The sequence below is a fragment of the Monodelphis domestica genome, chromosome 6, assembly GCF_027887165.1.
Source record: "Monodelphis domestica isolate mMonDom1 chromosome 6, mMonDom1.pri, whole genome shotgun sequence".
NCBI lineage: Eukaryota > Metazoa > Chordata > Mammalia > Didelphimorphia > Didelphidae > Monodelphis > Monodelphis domestica.
The window spans coordinates 71,986,392-72,008,154 of record NC_077232.1 but is presented as its reverse complement, the minus strand read 5'-3'; the positions used below and the strand labels follow the sequence as shown (position 1 = coordinate 72,008,154).

General features: G+C 41.7%; 1 protein-coding gene across 14 annotated transcripts in view; it reads right to left on the bottom strand.

Moving 5' to 3' along the window:
- PPFIBP2 (PPFIA binding protein 2) overlaps positions 1-21,763 on the bottom strand; it is a 195,643-nt gene that overhangs the window by 136,006 nt on the left and 37,874 nt on the right. For 13 of the 14 annotated variants that reach the window (XM_007496981.3, XM_007496983.3, XM_007496982.3 and 10 more), the window contains exon 2: positions 15,768-15,868. In XM_007496981.3, the coding sequence (XP_007497043.2) occupies positions 15,768-15,831 (64 nt within the window). In that variant the 5' untranslated portion in view covers positions 15,832-15,868. Of the gene's footprint in view, positions 1-11,057; positions 11,132-15,767; positions 15,869-21,763 lie in introns of those variants that run through there. The other variant, XM_056802233.1, reaches the window with a different exon arrangement.

Sequence of the window (21,763 nt, the reverse complement as noted above, 5' to 3'; positions counted from 1 at the left end):
ATACAGCTAGGAAGTGTTTGAGGCCGGATTTGAACTGACTCCAGGCCCAGCTCTCTATCCACTCTGTCTCCATGTAACTGAACAAGATAAATAGAGCACTAAGCTTGAAGGTAGGAAGACATGAGTTCAAATCCAGTATCAGTATTTTACTTAGCATGGAGAGCCCAGATAAGTCACTTAACTTCTGCCTGCCTCAATTTGTTCAACTGTAAGAACTGGATAATAATAACATCTATTTCCTTGTACAGTTGTGAGGATTAAATGAGATCATTTTTGTAAAGTCCTTGGCACAGTGGCTGACACACAGTAAATGCTTTATTGTTATTATTTTTGTGCTTATCACAGGACCTGGTAAATAGAGTTAGAGCTATAATGGGGCCTTAGAGGCCATCCAGTCTAACCTTCTTGTTTTACAAAGAAGGAAACTGCTTAATAAATGGTTATTCCCTTCCCCTTTCCTCCTTTCTTCAGGTCAAAAAATCAGTCATCTCTTCCTCTTCCCCCAGGGTATCTAGGATGCTTCCTATATCTGTCTGCAAAGATTTAGGTCTCCATAATTACATGCAAACAAACAGCAATCTTTGCTTCAGCCTTCTATGCCATCTAGCTACTTTCCCATCTTTCACCTTCCTTTTGAGGGAGCTAGGCAACTGGATAGACAAAGGAGTCAGGAAGATGTGAGTTTGGATTCTGCTTCAGACACTTCCTAGGAGTGTGACCCTCTGCAGTGTACTGTCTACCTCATCCATACAATGAGGACTATAACAGCACTTATCTCACAGGGTTGTTGTGATGAGAAAATATTTATAGATTCTTATAAACATGAAAATGCTGTTAATTATGATTAGCTTCCCTTTGCTGCCAATTTTTCCTATTTCTATTTTCCTATTTCCTATTTGTTATGATTGGAATGAACTGTTGAATTCCTACTTAATTTTTTTAAACCCATACTTTGTCCCCCAGTTGATAAATGGGAAAAAGATATGAACAGATATTTTTCAAATGAATAAATCAAAGCCATATATAAATATATGAAAAAATGCTCCAAATCACTACTGTCTAGAGAAATGCAAACCAAAACAGTTCTGAGATATCACTTCATACCCATCAGACTGTCTAAAATGAGGAGAGGACAGATGTTGGGAGGGATGTGGCAAAATGGAGATCCTAATACACTGTTGGTGGAGCTGTGAACTGATCCAAGCATTTTGGAGAGCAGTTTGGAATTATACCCAGAGAGTTCTAAAACTGTGTCCCCTCAGACCCAGCAATACCATTATTGGGTCTGTTTCTCTCGGAGATCAGGGGAAAAAGAAAAGAACCTATGTGTCCCAAAATATTTATTGCAGTATTCTTTGTGGCAGTAAAGAATTGGGAATTGAGGGGATGCCTGTCAATTGGGGAATGGCTAAACAAATTGTGGTATATGATTGTGATGGAATACTATTGTGCCATAAGAAATGATGAGCAGGCTAATTTTTTAAAAATCCTTGGAAAGAACTACATGGGATAATGAACAGTGAAATGAATAGAACCAAGAGAACATTATACAGAGCTACAGAATTAATACTGGAATCTTACTTCCAAAGAGTGAACTGAAAGGTGAAAATATGAAAGACTTAATTTGTATGAACACATCAGTCTTCTGGAGAATTCCTCCTATTCAGGGAGTGGCTGGGATTTATTATGTAGACATGAAAAAAAACCAAGCTAAACATGTAAGAGTTATGATTTCATTTATGTAAAATCTTTTCCCTCATGTGTGGAAATACTTGTTTTATAAAATCTGGAATCAAAAAATGAAAAACTTAAAACAAAAACCCCTTTTCTTTCTGTCCTAGTAACAATTCTAAGGTAGAAGAACCTGAGCTAGGCAATCGGAGTTAGGTGATTTGCCTAGGATCATACAGCTAGGAAGTGTCGGGGGCACTTTTAAACTGGAGTCCTCCCAACTCCCGGCCTGGCTCTATCCACTGAGCCACACAGTTCCCCTTCCCTTAATTTTTTAAATGTTAATTTTTTTTTCTTGCTATCTCAATCTTCTTGAACAGGAAGATCATTACTTCCATTTTAAAAGGTTTCAGGAGCCCTAGGTTCTCAGCCAAACATTACCAGTATCTAGCTCTGTGACCTTGGGCAAGTAAATCATTTGGCCTCTCTGAAGCCTCAGTTTCCTCATTTACAAAAGGAGGGAAAGGCAGGAGATAATCTCTAAGGTCCCTGCTAGCTCTGAAATTCTATGACTTTATTACTCAAATTATTGGTTTACTTTATGAAAGGGCATAATTATCTAGGAATACATTTTGCAAGCAAATTTGAGGCTCTGGGGCTGCTGGGAGCTGCCCAATTGCCCACAGAATTATGGCTATTCAGCAGTTTAAGGCTGATATATCTCAGTTTAGAATAGTATCCTTTCATTTGTAATGGACCTTTCCTTCTCAGTACTTTATCTGAATAACGGATACACTTAGGACCATAGATTCATCCATTTAGAAGTGACCTTAAAAACATCTTGTCATTGACTGACAATCTTGACATGGATTGGTCCAGCCTTTCTCATTTCATTGATGAGGAAACATCAACATTTTTTTGTGTTGTTCAAAAGCAAAAATAGCATCATGGAAAGAGAGCTGGCCCTTATAGGCTGTGTAACTTCAGACCAGTCACTGTCCTTGCTCAGCCTCGGTTTCTTTCTATGTAAAACGAGAGGGTTAGACTGCATGGCCTCTGAGGCCCCCTTACAGCTCTGATTCTAAGATCGTATGTTCCCATGCCTCTTGCCTCTTGGGCCAGATTCCAATTACCACTCTGAAGACCACCAGTTGGGAGGCCCAATGTGGGGAAACCAAAAAAACAAAAAGCAAAGAAACTAAGAGAAGTGGAGAAGATGGGCCCAGAAGACACTTTAGAGGCCCAGAGCCTCCTGGAATATCAACCCAAGAACTTTTGGAGTTCCTCTGCGCCCCTGCTTCCCACATCCAGGATTTGGAGTCAGAATAGCCTGAGTCCAAAACCTACCTTAGACACTGACAAGCGGTGCAACACTATACAGCCTCTAGGCAAGAGTCTTCACCATTAGACTCTAAGCTCCTAGAGGGCAAGGGCAGTCTCTCGCCTTTTTAGGGATCCCCAATGCTTACCATAAAGCCTGGAATATAGTAGGTACTTAATAATAAATGCCCGTTGACTGATTCGACCTCTCTGAGCCTCGATTTTCTAACCTGTAAGATGGGGAATAATAACAGCTACTTCCCAAGGTTGTAAAGATCAAATGAGAAGTACTCTGTAAATCTTAAAGTGCATAGAGTCATTTTCATGAGTTCAAATCCAGCCTCAGACACTTCCTAACTGTGTGACCCTGGGCAAATCACATAACCCATTTTTGTCTCAGTTTCCTCATCTGGAAAACGAGCTGGAGAAGGAAATGGCAGACAACTCCAGGATCTTTGTCTAGAAAACCTCCAAAGGGGCCACAAAGAGTCAGACATGACTGAAATGACTGAACAACAACATCATCATCTTATTTATGTTGTTAAATATTTCACAATTATATGTTCACCTGGTTCGGCCCCTTGTGAGCCTGAAGGCCGGCTCTAGCACTCAAGTACTCTGGGCTTCTTGGCCACACCAAGGGCCCAGCTGGCAAGGCTCTACTTCCTTTGAACTGAGCTCCTGGCCAGGCTTTTCTGTGGTTGCAGACTCAGCACCAGGCCTCTTGCAAACACTGCCATGGGCTGCAGCTCCTCGGTCCGGAAGCCTCTCCCCTAGGCTACTTCCCTGACACCAGCACATTTCTGAGGAAGAGAGACACCCAAGGCCCACGTGTGACAGCGGCCCCTGGAGCTCTGCCCACGACACCATAAACCCTACAGGATGCAGTGCCCCAGAATGCAAAGTGACTCCAGGCCCTGAGCCCCAGGGGAGAGGGATGGGGAGCCAGGAAAGTAAGGCAAGGAGACATGAGCTGCCCCTTCTATGATTATTCTCTCCTTCATTCTCTTTTTTAAAAATTAATTCTTTTTATTAACAAAAATGTATTTTCTCTTCCTCCTGCCTTCTTTGCTCTATTGAACAAGAAAGAAAAACAAAACCCTTGTAACAAGTATGAGAGTCAAGCAAAACAAATCTCTGTATCTACCCTGCTAGAAAATACACCTCTCGGTCTGCCCCTGGGAGGTGGGTCGGCTATCTTTCTGGAGTCCTGAAGTTAGCCAGGCCTGGGGGAGAGAATAGGGGTTTAGATATAGGAGTGGCGTGTGTTTTAGGGGTGGAGAATATCAATGAAGAAACTATTTCTTTACCCACCAACTTCTGGAATAGGAAGTACAAATTCTAAGAAGTTTGGATCCTGAAAGCTGGCGCCTTTGATTGCTGTTAACCCTGGGAACCAGTGTCCTCCTTGTCTCCCATTCCCACCTCCCCCAAAACCCAGCCTCTGAGCATTTGGCTGCCATTTTATCAACACTGGCTCTGCAACCCGTCTCCCTGAGCCAAGGGCAGTCAGGCATTTGACCCTTGCTCTCCCGATAACGATGACCTTCTCGAGGGATGCTGGGATTAAGGGAAGCCAGGATATTCACTGACACACTGACCCACACAAACTTTCACTATTTCTAGGTAGGCTTTCTTTTTGAAGAGGCAGCACAGCTAATTAGTAGGAAAAGCCACAAATGAGGGGATACAGAGCAAAGAGACTGAACTCGTGGCACCGACCTGGCAGGCAACTTCATTTTTTTCTTTCTCATGTGAATGTTGCTCAGGCTACTTGGACCATCCTAGATTTTCTGAAAGTTTTAGTCTAACTGTCAGAGTCAGAAGAAACCTTCAAGATCATTTCGTCCAAGCCTTTCAATTTTACAGATGGGAAAACGAGGTTTGAAGAGAGAATATGATTCATTTGCCCAGTGGGAACTTAATGCAGGGTCTCCCAGTACATCACACGACATCATGCTCCTTCATTATATTTTAGTGTCCTAGATATTTTGTTTTAAAATCACCCATATTTCCTATGGCCTCCTACCCAGTGAAGAATTAAGGGGGGAAAAAAACCCAACCCAAAACAGAAACAGAAAAAACCTGTTCGACATATCAAAAATGTCAGTCACTCGATGTGGCTGAATTAGTTTTTCAATAAACAAATGGACTACGAAGAGGAAGTTTAGGGTGCAGATAACTGTCATTTGAATATAGAAAGTGAACAGCCAGGAGTCTCTGTTTTCCCGGAACAGTCACCAGGGAGAGACCTCAGGGACTAACTGAGCAAATACAGAATCTGTTGCCCAAACCTGAAACAGTTTTTTCCCCTCTGTTCTGGGCAGTGTGCTGCACTTTGGTCTTCATCAGTCTTTTCCATCCCAGTTCACCCATTGTCCAGTCAACGTGACTGAGGCTCTGGGAAGGCCTGCTCCAGCTATCAACAAACTTCTGTATTCTCTAACAACATTCCTTCTCCTGTTTGAGCAGGAACGTGACCCTTCCCTAAGCAGACATCCCGGCAGTCTCCTCCTCCCATCCTCCCAAATCCCTGAGCTCTAGGAAAGCACAGAAATATTTCTGCTGCCCACTATCATTTCCAGACCATCCCTCGTGACTTCACCTTTGTTCAAAAATCTTTCCAGCCTTGTTGCTGTCATCTAGTAACATGCAAACTGCTCTCCCAATGGGTCCAATGAGTTTAGTAATGGGATCATGGTCTTCCTTTATAATATAGTTATCATAAAAATGGGGCCAGCTAGGAGACATGACCTTCCTTCTACTCATGACTTAGGAGTCCTCCTCTTAAGGAAATTTCTACTTTCCAGTTTCTTCCTTCTATTCTATTGCTGGCTTTAACTGGTAAAAGTCATGCTTCCTCCAACAAATTAATATTGTCAGTTGTCCCCTATTACTATTTAAATACTCCCCCCCCACCCCTAAACATCATTGCCTTTGGTCTTGGAATTGATACTGTGAATTGGATTGAAGGTAGAAGGGCAGTAAGGGCTGGGCAATGGGGTTAGTGACTTGCTGAGGGTCACACACAGGAAGTGTTTGATGTCAGATTTGAACCCAGGACCTCCCATTTCTAGACCTGGCTCTCAATCCATTGAGCCACCTAGCTGCCCCTCAATCCTTCTGTTCTTAAGACTGATTTCAATTTAATTAATTCCTACATTCATTGCCCATTTTGTTGTTTTGGCCTTTCAATCACATCTAACTTTTTTTCTTGTCAAGAGTACTGCAGTGGTTCACCATTTCCTTCTCTAGCTCATTTCACGGATGAATAAACTGAGTTAAACAGGTTTAAGTGACTTGCCCAGGGTCACAGAGCTTAGGAAGTATCTGAGGTCAAATTTGAACTCAGGAAGATGAGTATTCCTGATTCCAAACCCAGTTCGCTATTCCATGCAGCACTTAGTTGTCTTTCATTGTCCATTGGGTTATCTTAATTTTTTTCCTTATATTTCTTGCTTCTAGTCCCACCCCATCTTCCAAATTTATAGCAGAGGACATGTTCTCATAAGATCATAGATTCAAAGTAGAAAAGGACCTTTAGAAGTTATCTATTATAACCACCACACTTTACACATGAGGAAAATGAAGCCTGTACAACATGTGTGACTTGCTCAAACCCAAGAAAGTGGTATAATATTCCAACCCAGGAATACATATCATATTAGTATGTGGAATATATTATATATTATATCACTCTGCTCCATCCCTCAGACTCTCTCAACATCATCACCCCCTTCTGAACTCTGTCACTCTAGGAGCAAAACTGTCTTCAACTCAACCGACATTTATTAAGTACCTACTATGTGTAGGGCCCATCAAAGATGAAATGCCTGCCAGTCACTAAAATTACTATCTAAACATCTCTTCTTGGGGGCAAAGCCAAGATGCCAGCTTAGTAGCAGCAAAGGCTGAAACCACTCTGACAATCCATCCAAGCTAATCTTTAAAAAATGCCTCAAAATGACAGGAGTCAAAAAACCAACAACAAGACACAGTGAGGGGGTTCTCCCACTGAACTCAACTTAAAAGATAGGTAGAGATTTTCATGGGATAAGGGAGAACTGGAAGCAAAACTGAAAACAGAGGCATGCTGATCCACCTCCACCCAACTTCTACACCAGGTTTCAAGTCTGGGTAAAGGCCAACTTCAGGCTCCCAAGACCATGGCTATACCAACAATAGAGTATCCCACAACTCAGACCCACCCCCTGAAGTCCCAGGGCCTGGCACTAGCCTGCAGCAAGGGCTGGAAGTCCATAGCCCAGAAGTCCATAGTGCTGGGTCCTTTCAAGGCTATGCTATGATGAAGACCTAGTCCCAGGGAAAAATTGCTCATAGTACTAAGACTTGCAAGTCATTAGCAGAAGAGACAGAATCATCAGCTTTCAGAATTCCCAATTCACAGGCAAAAAAAAAAGGCTGGGAAAATGAGCAAATAGCAATAAAAACACCTAACTCAAGAGAATTTCTATAGAGACAAAGAACAAAGCACAGATTCAATAAGGGATGGTGAGATCCAAGCAGCCACATGAAAAATTTCAAAGAAAAATGGAAACTGGCCTCAAGCACTCAAAAAATAATTCAAAAATCAAATAAGAAAGATTGAAGAAAAATGGGAAAAAGAAATGAAAGTAATACAAAAACAATAGCTTAAAAACCAAAATTGATCACATGGAAAAAGAGGTACAAAAATCCAATGAAGAAAAAGAGTTTCATGAAAAGTAGAATGGACCAAATGGAAAAGGAGGATCAAAAGGTCATGGACGAAATTCAGTCTTTAAAAATTAGAATTGGGCAACTAGAAGCTAAAGACTTCAAGACATCAAGACAAGACAAGACATCAAAAACAAGAAAACAAAATCAAAAGTGAAAAAATAGAAGAAAATATGAAATATCTCCTTGAAAAAAAAACTGACCCAGAAAATAGATCCAGGAGAGACAATTTAAAAAGCATTAGAGGGGGCAGCTGAGTGGCTCAGTGGATTGAGAGTCAGGCCCAGAGATGGGAGGTCCTGGGTTCAAATCTGACCCCAGACACTTCCTAGCTGTGTGACCCTGGGCAAGTCACTTAACCCCCATTGCCTAGCCCTTACCACTCTTCTGCCTTAGAAGGTAAGGATTTAAAAAAAAAAATAAAAAGCATTAGACTACCTAAAAGTCATGACCAAAAAAATCCTAGACATCATACTACAAGAAATCATCCATGAAAACTGCCCTGATATTTTTAAACTAGAGGGCACAATAGAAATTAAAAGAATCCACAGACTACCTCCTGCAATAAATCCCCAAATGACAACTCCCAGGAATGTTATAGCTGAGTTCAAGAGGACTTTGGCCAACAAGAAAATACTGCAAACAGCCAGAAAGAAACAATTCAGATATCAAGGAACTCCAGTCAGGATTACACAGGATTTGGCAGCTTTCACATTGAAAGACCAGAAGGGTTGGAAAATGATATTCTGCAAGATAAGAGAACCAAGAATCACCTATCCAAATATAGTCAAAACTGACTATATACTTTAAGAGGAATGTATGGCCATTTAATAAAATAGAAAATTTCTAAGCTTCCCTGAAGAAAAGTCCAGACTTAAACAGAAAATTTGATGTCCAGATACAAAATTCAAGAGAAGCATAACAAGGTAATAAGAGAAAAAATTTAAGGGCTTTAATAAGGTCAAATTGTTTATATTCCTATGTGGAAAGATGATATCTGTAACTTAAAATTGTCATCATCATAGTAGTTAGAAGTAGCATACATATAGAGTGTGGTAGTAAACTGGTTAGGATGACATGTAAAAAATCTAGGGGATAAAAAAAGAGGATTGCACTAAGAAAAATGGGAAGAGAGAAGTAAAATGGGGGTAAATTATATCACAAAAAGGTTGAGGGGGAAAAACCTATTATGGTGGAGGGGTGTGTGAAGATTAAATCAACTCTCCCCAATTGTTAAGATTAAATTAACTCTCCCCTGCACAGTTTTAGATTTAATCACCAGAAGTGTAAACACCCCACTTACACTTGAGTGGGGGAGGTCTGTGACCCACGTGTTCAATAGTGAGTAAAGAATCAGAATCAACTGATTGCCCCTGGGCAGTTCTAAGCAAAAGCTTTAGCTGTAATTGGTACACATATAATGAAAGAAAGTCACAGGAAGTCACAAAAAGAAATGGTCTTTAAAAATGCCAGCTCTTCCTGTGAGGGGCTTTTTAGTCTTTTGGGAGCTCTGACTGAGGATCTCAGACTGCATTGACTTTACTTAAAACTACCACGTGGGTTGAGTGGAAAAGGCTGACTCCTGGATTTTCTGAAAGGACTAGCCTCAGGAGAGACCTATCCTCTTGAGAGAGGCTTCCTTGACTCAAAGCCGGGGTCCCTCTGGCTAAGGGCTAATTAGTCATACCTGGGTTGAGCCAGGGACCGGAGCAAAATACTTAGTGTGTAGCCTACATATCTTGCCCTATTCTCTCTCTGATTTTCTTACTTTCTCTTTTTCTATATTTTATAAATAAATTTCTTTGGAATTAATTAAAATTCCTGGCTTCTCTACTCTTAAATAACCCAGTCCAACCTTTTATATTAACTCCTCACCACCCTTCTATAGGAGGTAGGATAAGAATGAGTAATACTAAATATCTCTTCTTAATTGCATTTTCTCCCATCTCAGAATTTCAAGGGATTTGTAGTAGCCGCCACATACAGCCCATATTAGAAAATGAATTCTCAATAAGACATAATTTGCTAGTCGTCAGCTAGCCTTTGTGGAAGAACTCTAGTGATGGGTAATCCATGACCTCTTAGGCAACCCATTCCACTTTTGGACAAACCGTAGGAAACATTTCTTTCTAACAAGCTTAAATTTGCCTGTTTGCAGCTTCCGCCCCCTGTGCCTAGTTCTGTCCTCTGAAAACAAAACAAGTTTCATCCCTCTTCCACGTGACAGCCTGTCCAAATCTTGAGATGGCTGTCATGTGTTCCTCCTCCTAGAATCCACTGCACTGAATAGAGTTTTCTCCAGAGTAAATTGGCATGTACTCAAGGCTCTTCACCATCATGGCTGTCCTCCTCCTAATTAATGTCCTTCCTAAATGACTGTACCCAGAACTGAACTCAACGTTCGAATTATCTCCTTATTTCTGGAAACGAGGTCTCTCTTAACACAGCCCGAGGCTGCACTAGCAATTAGTGGATATGGCTTCTATATCACACTGGCGACTCTAAAGCCCACTAAAAACTCTCTTCTTTTTTTCAGATCAGCTGCTGTTTGCCACACCTACCTCATACTGGGAAAATTAATATTTTGAACCTGTGACAACTTTAATTTAACCCTATTAAATTTCATCTAATTAGATTCAACTCAATATCATAACCTGACAACAAGTTTTGGGAGTCGGACTATTATCTAGTGTGTTAAATATTCCTCCCCCAGGACCTTAGGCAGGCAGTCATTTTTTTCTCTCTAGAACATCTCCAATGATGAATATAATTTTACTTAGCGGATGTTTTACACAATGCTGTTCCTAATAAAGTCTGGCATCTATCATTATATCTCTGAAGAAATCACATTGTACCTCCCCATAGAAGAGGTTCTAAATGAGAAAATCTGGACAATGCTAGCTAATGCCAAGCATACATTAAAAAAAAATTTTCTTACCTTCCGATTTAGATTCCAATTAAATATTGGAATCAAATTAAATCAAATTAAATATTGGTTCCAAAGCAGAAGAGTGGCAAGAGCTGGGCAACTGGGGTTAATTGACTTGCCCAGGGGTCATACAGTGAGGAAATATCTAAGGTCCCATTTAAACCCAAGACCTGCCATCTCCAGGCCTGGCTCTCTATCCAGTGAGTCACCTAGCTGCCTCTATGCATACATTTTTAGATTCACCCTCATGCCCTTCGAATATCTTGCTAATGAAATAAACTTTGAAATGACAAATGTTATAGTTTATTCTTCAAATTTTTCATCCCACAGGAGAGAGGCCAACATTTGACTTGGATTATTGGCAAAACCTTGGAACATGGTATTAGAGGCATGCAGTTGTAAGAAGAACAAAAATGCTCACCAAGAGACAAGAGGCTTTAGCAAGAACAGGACATGCCAAACTCACTTCATTTCCTTTTCTGAGGGGTTATTAGCCTGGTAGATCAGAGGAATGCAGTAGATAAGGTTTATTTACCTAGATTCCAGCAAGTCATCTGACAAAGTCTTTCACATTAGACAAAGTGGAGAGGTCTGGGGTGTGTGATATTACAGTTAGCTGAATTTAGAACTGGATGAATGGTTGGACCTCAAGAGTGTCTCTGAGAGTTTGAGCACATTTTAGAGGGAAGTCTACAGTGTAGTTCAGGCATCTGTCCTTGGTCCTGTGCAGATCAGATTTATCAGTAACATGGATGAAGGCTTAGATAAAGTGTGTCAAATTTGCAGAAAACATTCTTGAAGAGAATAGCAAACATGTTGAATGACTGAGGCAAGATCCAAAAAAAAAATTTGAACAGGGCCAGATTTTATAGGATCAAGTTTAATAGACATAAACATATAATTCTACAGAGGTTCCCATTCTCATTTGTACAAGTATAGCATGGGGGAAGTATGGCTAAATAAATAAGGGACAGGGTAGAAAAGTACCTAAGGTTCTGAATGGATTACAAGGTGGATTATGAGTCAAAAGTGTTACATGGAAGCCCCAAACAGCAATATGATCCAAAATTGCCTTCAAAGGGTTACCGACTGGTGCAGGGTGAAGTAAGCAGAACCAGGAGAGAGCAGGAATATCATGAAGGCAATCTATGTTCAGGTATGGGACAGTCTGGGTGACTCCTAAGATCCCAACACTGAGTTGCTTTGGATTCTACTGTTCTTTACATGATCACTGGGTCAGATGAGGGTTCCAACTTGCTTTTTTAAAAAACTGAGTATTGGAAAAACAAATTGATTATAGAGCATCTAGGTGGCTCAGTGGATAGAGCACCAGACCTGGAGTTAGAAAATCCTGGGCTCAAATCTGGTCTCAGACATTTCCTAGTTGTGTGACCCTGGACAAGTCATTTACCTGCCAAATGCCTGGCCCTTGCCCTTCTGTCTTAAGAGTTGTTACTAGGACAGAAAGTAAGGGTTTTTAAAAAAAAAAATTAGTGAACTTTGAATATAAAAAGCTAATAGGATTTTTTCATGGATTGTAAAAGCTGAGATGGGACCATTAAAATAACTTGTTCCAACCTCTCATCCATGAATCTTAAAATTTCTCAGATTCTACCTTAAAACATTTGGTTAAGGTTATTCTCCATTTAAACAATGCAGGTACTTGGTCAGGAATGTATTGAGAATTTAACCTTACTCCACCCATATTTAGGCATACCTTAAGGGGAAGATAAAGTTGTAAAACTCCTTATTGAACAATGAAAAAGTCCCCAACCCATGAGAAGGTGATAACAAGATGTGAATTAAGAATGGTCAGTCCTTTGGAAAATGTCTACTGTGATTGGTAGATGTGAAAATTTAGGGGAGGTGACATAGAAGAAAATTCTCTTTAAAAAGGAGCTGTCTGAAACAGTTCAAGGAGAGAGTTTGGAATAGGCCCTAGCTTTCTTATTATTTCCTCTTACTCTGTCTCTCTTCCCTTAATTCCTTCATTTATATTAATTAAAAATCTCCATAAAACCCAACAGACTTGGGTATTTCATATTTGGGAATTTTTCCCATGGTGACCACTTATTTTTGATTTAACTCAAGACACTAAAAATTATCTTTACAGTTTTGGCAATTCACAGTCGTGAAACCATATTTTCGCATCACAGATTATGGCAACCACTCTTTTGTCGGTTACACATCCACCTCCCACCTGCAAAGTTTAGTTTTAAATCTGGACAAGCCCTTGGAACTTAGCTAGTCCGACATCCACATTTCAGAGAGATAAAAACTAAGGCCCAGAGCAGGAAGGGTCCACATTAGTGGCATTATCTATATTAGAACTCAGGGACTCACAGGCCTGCTCTGATGATTTTTTACAGCACTTCTTTTATTAAGATTCCCAATAATATTAATTTTAAATCAAACATAATCCTACGAATTTATCCTTTGGCAAATGAAACATTACACAGAAAAAACCCCAGAAAAACCAACATGATACAATTACTACCCAAACTACATTTTTGAATAAGTCGAATTTGGGGGGATGATGGCAGGAAGGTTATTAAATCAGTGAAACATAAAATACATGCACACACACATTAATACAGTAGAGTAAGGTCATACATGTGGAGAATTGGAGTATACATGTACTGATGTAGATAGTGACATCTATACATCCCTACACGTGTGTGTGTGTGTGTGTGTGTGTGTGTGTGTACGTACACTTTTTTAAAGCTCTGGTATTTAAGTATTGGCCTGCAGGATCAGCTGGGGAATTGATGGTCCTGCCCAGCTTGGATGGCCATATTGCATTGGAATGCTTTATAAATGGAATTTATCCAGCTGTTCAATGAATTATTCTTCTTGGCTCTGTCTCCGTCAGCTCTCTCTTTAAATCATACAGAAAACTTAAATATATGACATCTTTAAATGGTGTGAAATTTGCTGCTGTGTTGAGATTTGGCTTTTCAAGTGGCTGAACTTTTCTCTTAAACGTTCTCCTTATAATTTGGGTAACCTGTCACCAGGGAAAGAGTTGTGCTGGGCATGTAGACCTGCCTAAAGATTGCCATTAAAATGACTAACTGAGAAACACAGATGGGCAATTCAAAGATGCTGCCCCTGCCCCAATCTCCAGGACCCTTGGAACCATTATAACTTGGGCCATTCCCTTGTGCTGCCACATGACTAAGGACAGTCAGGGAGGTGGAAAGGTTGGGGAATGTCAAAGGCTCTGCTGAGGGTTGGTGGAAAGGACATTGGCCGGGAAATCCTAAAACTCAGGAGTTGGTTCAAGCCCAAGTCTGGCTATTAAGTGTGAGTCCCTGAGTGTGCAGCACAGCAGGAAGAGCAGCACATTTAGAGTCCGAGGATCTGGCTTTAAATCTTGTCTTTGTTACTTGCCATCTGGGCCAACTTAACCACTCTGTGCCTCAGTTTCCTTATCTGTTAAACAAGGTGAGCAGTCTAGAGGAGCTCTGGAGTTCCTTTTAGCTTTGATTCTATGTAATCCTATGACATGTAATCCTACTGTCCCTCCTCTGGCCTCAGTATTCTCTCAGGGGGCTGGACTAGATCAGAGACAAGACACTTCTTAGTGTCATGGACCCTCTTGGCAATCTTATGAAACTCATGAATAATGTTTCTCAGAATAATATGTTTACATAAACAAAACAAAATACATACAATTACAAGGGAAACCAATTATATATGTATGTGTATGTGTATAGACATATGTATTATTTTAAACCCTTACCATAATTCCACCTTAGAATCGATCCAAAGCAGAGGCATGATAAGGGCTAGGCAAAGGGGGCTAAGGGACTTGCCCAGGGTCACACAGGTAGGAAGTATCTGAGGCCAGAAACCAATTATACTGAAATAAGGATGAAACCTTTTTACCTACCAAAGTTCATAGACCACCCCTGAAATCTACCCACACACCCCTAGGGGATCCATGAACCCATGTTAAGAATCCTGGACTAGATGCTCTCAAAGATCATGGCCAGATCATGTTCAGATTTTTCTGACTGATTAAAAGTGGGAGTCTACTGTTTTCTACTTTGTGTGGACTCCTAAGTTTCAGAAACATTTTCCAAAAGGGTTGAAACATGAAGAGTGTTTTGGAGAACTAACTGATCAGAGAAGTCGATGGAGTGATGAGTATTCCCACTGGCCAATGAATTTTTTCTTTTTCTTTTTCTTCCTCTTCTCTCCCCTCTCTTTTCTCTCCCCTTCCTTTCTTTTCCCTCTTTTTTTTTTTAAACCATATCTCATATTTAAAGGGCCTAACTGGTAAATGGTGGCATAGCCTACCAGTTATGGAAATTAACCAATAGTTGGCTTAAAGAGGAAACCGAATGGCAAAAAGAAGATCTCCAACAGTTGGGCAGACACGGAACTTGCAAGATGATTTTCCCCACCCACTACCCATGAGCTAATGACTTCAATAAATATTGTCACTAGATTGCAACATCAACTACAGTTTAGAATTCATGTCTCTTTGAATATGTAGTAGTCACTCAGCAATTAATTGTCACTGTTCCATGTTTGCTTTAACAGAAAAATGGTGTTTTTGAATACATCATTTTTTGGGGATCCTGACAGAAGGTTTCATTGGTAGGGAAGGAACTTCCTATGAGGATAATCTCTCCATTAAAGCAGGTTTGCAGCTTATGGTCTTAAGAAGTGGCTTGGGGGCAATTAGGTGGCTCACTGGATAAATAGCCAAGCCTAGAAATAGGACATCCTGGGTCCACATCTGGCCTCAGACACTTCCTTAGCTGGGTGACCCTGGGCAAGTCATTTAACCCCTATTGCCTAGCCCTTACCACAATTCTGCCTTGAACCAATACATAGTATTGATTCCAAGACAGAGGGTGAGGGTTTTTTAAAAAAAAAAATTGCCTGGAGCACTCAAGTTAAGGGACTTGCCCAGGGTCACATAGCCAGAATGTATCAGAGACAAGATGTGTACTGAAGTTGTTGTGATTGTAAGGCCAGCTCTCTATCCACTGTACCACAGCTCTCAGAAACATCATTCTTATCAGAAATGCCTAAAAGCCTGCCATACTTTCTGCTTGTGAGAACAATGGGGGAAAATGATCCAGGGGCAGCTATTTTGATTCCAAAGCAAGCTTACCTGCAATAATCCCATCCATCTGCTCAAGGGCAGCCTCAAGCATGTGACTAGCATCTGATGCCATGGTTGTTTTTTAGCCTCTCAGTTTCTTCCTCTTATTTCTGAAAAACAGAGCAATGGATAAAGGCATGATTAGCACAAAACTCCAAAGCTCACCTGGACGAGCTCAGATTTTTAGCCCTTAATCACCATCCACTGTGCTACCCTGCTGCCCTCAGAGTGGACATTTAATAAATGCGTGTTGCCCGAGCAATTGCTCATTCACAACATGTTGAAGGCCCACTGAGTTTCCCAACAAATCCAAGACCTTAGAGAATGATGGAACCAGGCAGGTCCTGTACACTATCTCTAACAAATGAATATCCAGCCTCAGCCTGAAGACTTCTAGCTTCAGAAGCATCTCATTCTACTTCTGGATGGCTCTGTTTTGGAGGGAGTTTTTCATTATTTCCAATTGAGATTTGTCTCTCTGCAACTCTCCCCCAGGTCTGCTTTCTAGAGCAAAGTAACAAGAGTGGGATGGCATAATGGAATGTACTGGGCTGAGACAGGAAGACCTAGACTCAGGTCATATCATTGGTGATTATCTCAGTTTCTCCATTTATAAAATGAGGATGATAACAACCACAATGCCATTTCATAGTACTGTGATAAGACTCAAATGAACTAATGTAGACAAAGTACTTTTCAAACTTTAAAATACTATAAAATGGTATTATAAAAAAAAAATTCTAATCCTCTTCAACTTGTCAGCCCAACAAACATTTGAAGAGAGCAATCACATAAAGAAGTGACAAGGTTGTATAGTGGTTAGAGCTGGTCTGGAAGCCAGGCCAACTTGGGTTTAAGTCCCACATTATATTGGCTGTGTGACCCTGTGCTTTGTAAACTTAAAAACACAAGGGGGCAGCTGGGTAGCTCAGTGGATTGAGAACCATGCCTAGAGATGGGAGGTCCTAGGTTCAAATCTGGCCTCAGCCACTTCCTAGCTGTGTGACCCTGGGCAAGTCACTTGACCCCCATTGCCTAGCCCTTGCCACTCTTCTGTATTGACTCCAAGACAGAAGGTAAGGGTTAAAAAAAACACCTTAAAAACACTATATAGCTATTATTATTTTAATTTTTTAATAATTATTATTTAATATATAATCAACATGCGATGTAAGACTTAGTCATGGTGGTTAGTCATAATTTTAAGCTCTCGGAGCTCTAGGCTACTTGCTAAGACTCTAAATGGCAGAGAAAGTGCCAAACTACATTGGTAAAGGGAGCTCCTTTATGGGATAATTCCCTAAACCAATGCAATCATAGCTTCTCCCTATAATATGGGTTATTTTCTTTATTGTCTTTTTTGTTATTCATATGTTTGTGAAATTAATGGTAAAAAAAAATTAAAAATTATGTCCCTTCTGACTATTTTGTTTTGAAAGCTAAAAATGTATACTTCTATGAATCAATCACCATGTGACATGGTTTCAAACTCTTCTCCCAGAAGCCCCTCCTCTGGACATCCACCATCTGATCATTGTGACATTCAGGACTGAATATAGTATTCCAGGGTATTCCTTGGGTGGGGGAAGAGGGAGGAAGTGAGGCTTTGGGTATATAAAGGACACTCCCACCCTGGAGAAGAATGTCCGTCCTTATTTTTAGCTTTGTCTCACATCAAAGGAAAAAAAGCACAATCACAAAAAGAACCCCAGGATTCCTTTCCTGGAGATATCAAAACTATAATTAAAGTTTGGGATAGAGAAGACACTTAGACTGTCTGAAGAGGTCTGCCTTCCAGGCAGCCTAAGGGCAATTGGGCACTTGATGACTCTGATCTATATATTATCCCCTTAGTTCACAAATACTCCATTCCTAGATCCTCCCTGGGCCAAGAATCAGCCCATCCCCTAAAACGCTGGTGAATGACACCAGCCCCCAATCCCAACAAAGGGCTCACGAGTCTCTTCCCACAATCCCAGCTCTTGGTTGATATATTCAGTTCCCATTTTTGTCTTTTGTTCTTCAATGACATCTTCTATCTATACACTAACTTTTGGTCAGGGGTTTTCAGTGGCATGATTTCCCATGAATCTCTTCTGAGGGGGAGGCCTGTAAAATGGCCCTAGACATTTTCACCATGTCATACAGAGGTTTTTGTTGGATTCAATGATGTCCTCTCCCAAAGTCATCTTCTGATGCACACAACGCTTTGACAAGTCCTCCTGAGTGGCAAAGGCCTGCTGAAGGGCTGTTGGCTGAGGACTCCAGCCATTCAAAACTAGTCTAGCCACAGGGTGATAAAATGCTTAAAGCATAGCAACTACCGTAGTAATAATAACAATAGCAACACAATAATAATAATAACAGCATAGAAGAATGAGGTAGTGTGGTACAGTGGACAGAGAGCAGTGCTAGAGTTCCTGTAATTGGGGACCAAGTCCAGTTTCTCACACATACAGAATGGGAATCTGAGCAAGTCGTTTAATGACTAAGTGGAATGAAACCCTAAATCAGAGACTTTTTGGTTTGAGTAGTGTCAGATTTTTTTTTATAGGCAAATGAGGTTAAATGACATTAGTAAGCATTTGGGGCTGGATTTGAATTCCGGTCCTCCTGACTCCAGTCCAGTGCTCTATCCTCACTGTCCCTAGATCTTTGTTTTTGAAGGGAGCTCCAAAGTGGCTGAACCAAAACGATATCTAAACAGGACTCTTCTTCAAAATCTCTGACAAGGGATTGGTCGGCCTTTACCTCTAGAGGGGGCCTGTTCCAGCTCTGGGGAGCTCTAATTGTTAACAAAATTCATCTTACATTGAGCTGAACTCTTCTTCTAACTTCCTCTCACTATTCCTAGCCTTGCAGAACACGTCCGATTCCTCTGTGACAAGAAAATCCTTCAAATATTTTAAGATGGTGTCACTGCCCCCTTTGCCCCCAAACTCCATCTTCTCTCCTCTGGTCTAACCATTTGCAGTTCCTTTAGCCAGGCCTCGTATCAAATGGATCTCGAGTCCTTCCGGCCCTATGGACACGGTTCAATTTGTCAGCGTGTGTCCTTCCTTCCTAAAGCAAGTCCCCAAACTCCCTCCACGCTCCTGGACCCGTGACGCTGCCTCCTTGCTGTTCCTCAGTCCTCTGTGCTTTCAGGTTGGAGTTTGCGAGGCTGAACTTTTCTCTTAAATGCTCTACTTTGAGTTGCCACGAGGTAAGGAGCCATCCTGGCCGTAAGACCTTATTTTCTAAATCTTGTGGATACATTGTCGTAGGCTTGCGGCCTCGGGCATGAGGCTGTAAGCTCCTCGGGAGCAGAGGTGGTTTGGGGGTCTTTCCTTGGATACCTGTCACTTAGCACAGGGCCTGGCACAGAGATGGGGCTTAATGATGCCCATTTATGTGATGTGTTGGCAAAACTCCAAGTGTGGGCCGACCAGGGTTGAGGAAAATAGGACAATCGCTTCCCTTGGTTTAGACATTAGATTTCTAGAACAAAACCTTAGATTTGTCATAAGATTATAGGGCAACATTACTTCTGTCTACACATCTACACATCTTTTAAAATTCATTGAAATGGGGGGGGGCAGTTGGGTGGCTCAGTGGATTGAAAGCCAGGCCTAGAGATGGAAGGTCCTGGGTTCAAATCTGATATCAGCCACTTTCTAACTGTGTGTCCCTGGGCAAGTCACTTGACCCCCATTGCCTAGCCCTTACCACTCTTCTGCCTTGGAACCAATACACAGTATTGATTCTAAGAGGGAAGGTAAGGGTTTAAAAAACAAGCAAACAAAAAGGAAATGGGGGCAGGTAGGTGGCTCAGTGGATAGAGCACTAGACCTAGAGATGGGAGGTCTTGGGTTCAAATCTTTTTTTTTAGGCAATGGGGGTCAAGTGACTTGCCCAGGGTCACACAGCTAGGAAGTGGCTGAGGCCAGATTTGAACCTAGGACCTCCCGTCTCTAGGCCTGGTTCTCAATCCACTGAGCTACTCAGCTGCCCCCTTGGGTTCAAATCTTACTTCAGATACTTGCTGGCTGTGTGACCCTGGACAAGTCACTTAACCCTTTTCTTATCCCTTAATGCTCTTTTCCCTTGGGATGGATACTTAGCATTGATTCTAAGACAGAAGATAAGGGTTTAAAAAAACCCTCAATGAAATTTCTTTTCTGAATTTATAAACTTCCTTGGACAGGAGTATATCTTCGTGACACAATGCTATTTGACTTCTGGGCATCGAATTCAGATTCTGGGGGCCCAAGAGTCAATGGGGTCTAAGAAAGTAGCGATAGCTAAGTAAAGTCTAACCCTTTTATCTCCTGATCTCCTTGCTCCGACAGCATGGAAGCATGCTTTTTTCTGGTGAGGACTTTTCACATGTTGTTACATGCCTGAATGTTACTCTGGGTGGGAAGAGGACTCCACCACACCTGTTTCATTTTCCATCACGTTACCAGCTCACGTGGTTGTTGGCACAGCTCCATTCTTTTTGTTTTTTGTAAACCTTTACCTTCTGCCTTAGGATAAATTCTAAGGCAAAAGAATGGTGAGGGCTAGGCAATTTGGGGTTAAGTGACTGGCCCAGGGTCACCCAGCTGGATAGTGTCTAAGTCACATTTGAACCCAGGTCCTCCTGTTTCTGGGCCTGGAAGTCTATGCTACCTAGCTTCCCTGTTAGAGCTCCATTCTTGACTTACACTCCACCATGTTACCCAGACCCATTCTCTTCTTTTTTCTTAGGGATAGTTGGCTGCTAGTGCTATCAGTTGGTCTCTTTGCTAGGCCACCATATTGGTCTTCCTTTAAGAGTCTTAATTCAAGAGCTGTCAAAAGCACATTATGGCTTTAGCCGCATTTCCTTTAAAAGCCATCCAAGGGTGGCAGATCATGCCAAGTCCCCAATCTGCGATGTAAATAGTTATTCTTCCCACTGCCAGTCTGTAGAGGCTCAAGGGAGTCTTGGGCAACTCTGCAAGGCCCTTTATTGGGGTTTTGTCCAATAAATGCATCCCATCCACTTCAGGCTGATACAGAGGCAGGGAGGGTCCCTGGCATTCTGCACCTTAGGACCCAGGCTGGTCCCTGGAGGCTCCTTCTTCCAAAGCTCTCTTGGCACGGAGTGCTTCATCCAAGGAAGCATCGGTGCCCGTTGCCCGAAGGTCCCCAGAGGCCTGGACTTGGACCGGCCTTTGCTCTTTGCTCCCTTTGTCACCCTAGGCAAGTTGCCAAGTGTCTCTGGAATGAGGAATGATGGGTAAGAATAGCACAAGATTGCTGTGAGGATCTTGTACGATAAGGAACATAAAGCACTCTGTAAACTTGAAAGCATCGCAGAAGTGAGTTATTATTATTACACCCTATTTTTTTCTTTCCCACAGTCTGGAAGTGATAAACATTTCCCAGGTTCTTTTGACTGGATAATTGAAGCAGTTAAGCAAGACCCATTTCGTGGGCACCCACCAAGCAATGCGCCAGGTTCTATGGAGAGACATCTGAGAAGCAGAGCTGAGTGCCTCAGGGCTTGCTTTATAATTCTCTGGAGAGGTATCAGAGTCCTACCTCTCACAGTGAGCAAAGCAATGTGTCCAGGGCTGGGCATTCATATGGATAAGCAGAGGGATGGCTAGGTAGCACAGTGGACCAGGTGCCAGGACTCGAGTTCAAATCCAGTTCCAGACACTTCCTAGCCATGTGACCCTGGGCAAATCCCATGAGCCCATTTGCCTAGTCCTTGCCATTCTTCTGTCTTAGAACGGATACAAGACAGTAAGGGTTAAAAAAAAAAAGAAAAGAAAAATGGAGACAGTCCCTGATATCCAGAGGCTCCTATTCTTTTTTTTTTTTTAACCCTTACCTTCCATCTTGGAGTCAATGCTGTGTATTGGCTCCAAGGCAGAAGAGTGGTAAGGGCTAGGCAATGGGGGTCAAGTGACTTGCCCAGGGTCACCCAGCTGGGAAGTGTCTGAGGCCAGATTTGAACCCAGGACCTCCCATCTCTAGGCCTGACTCTCAAT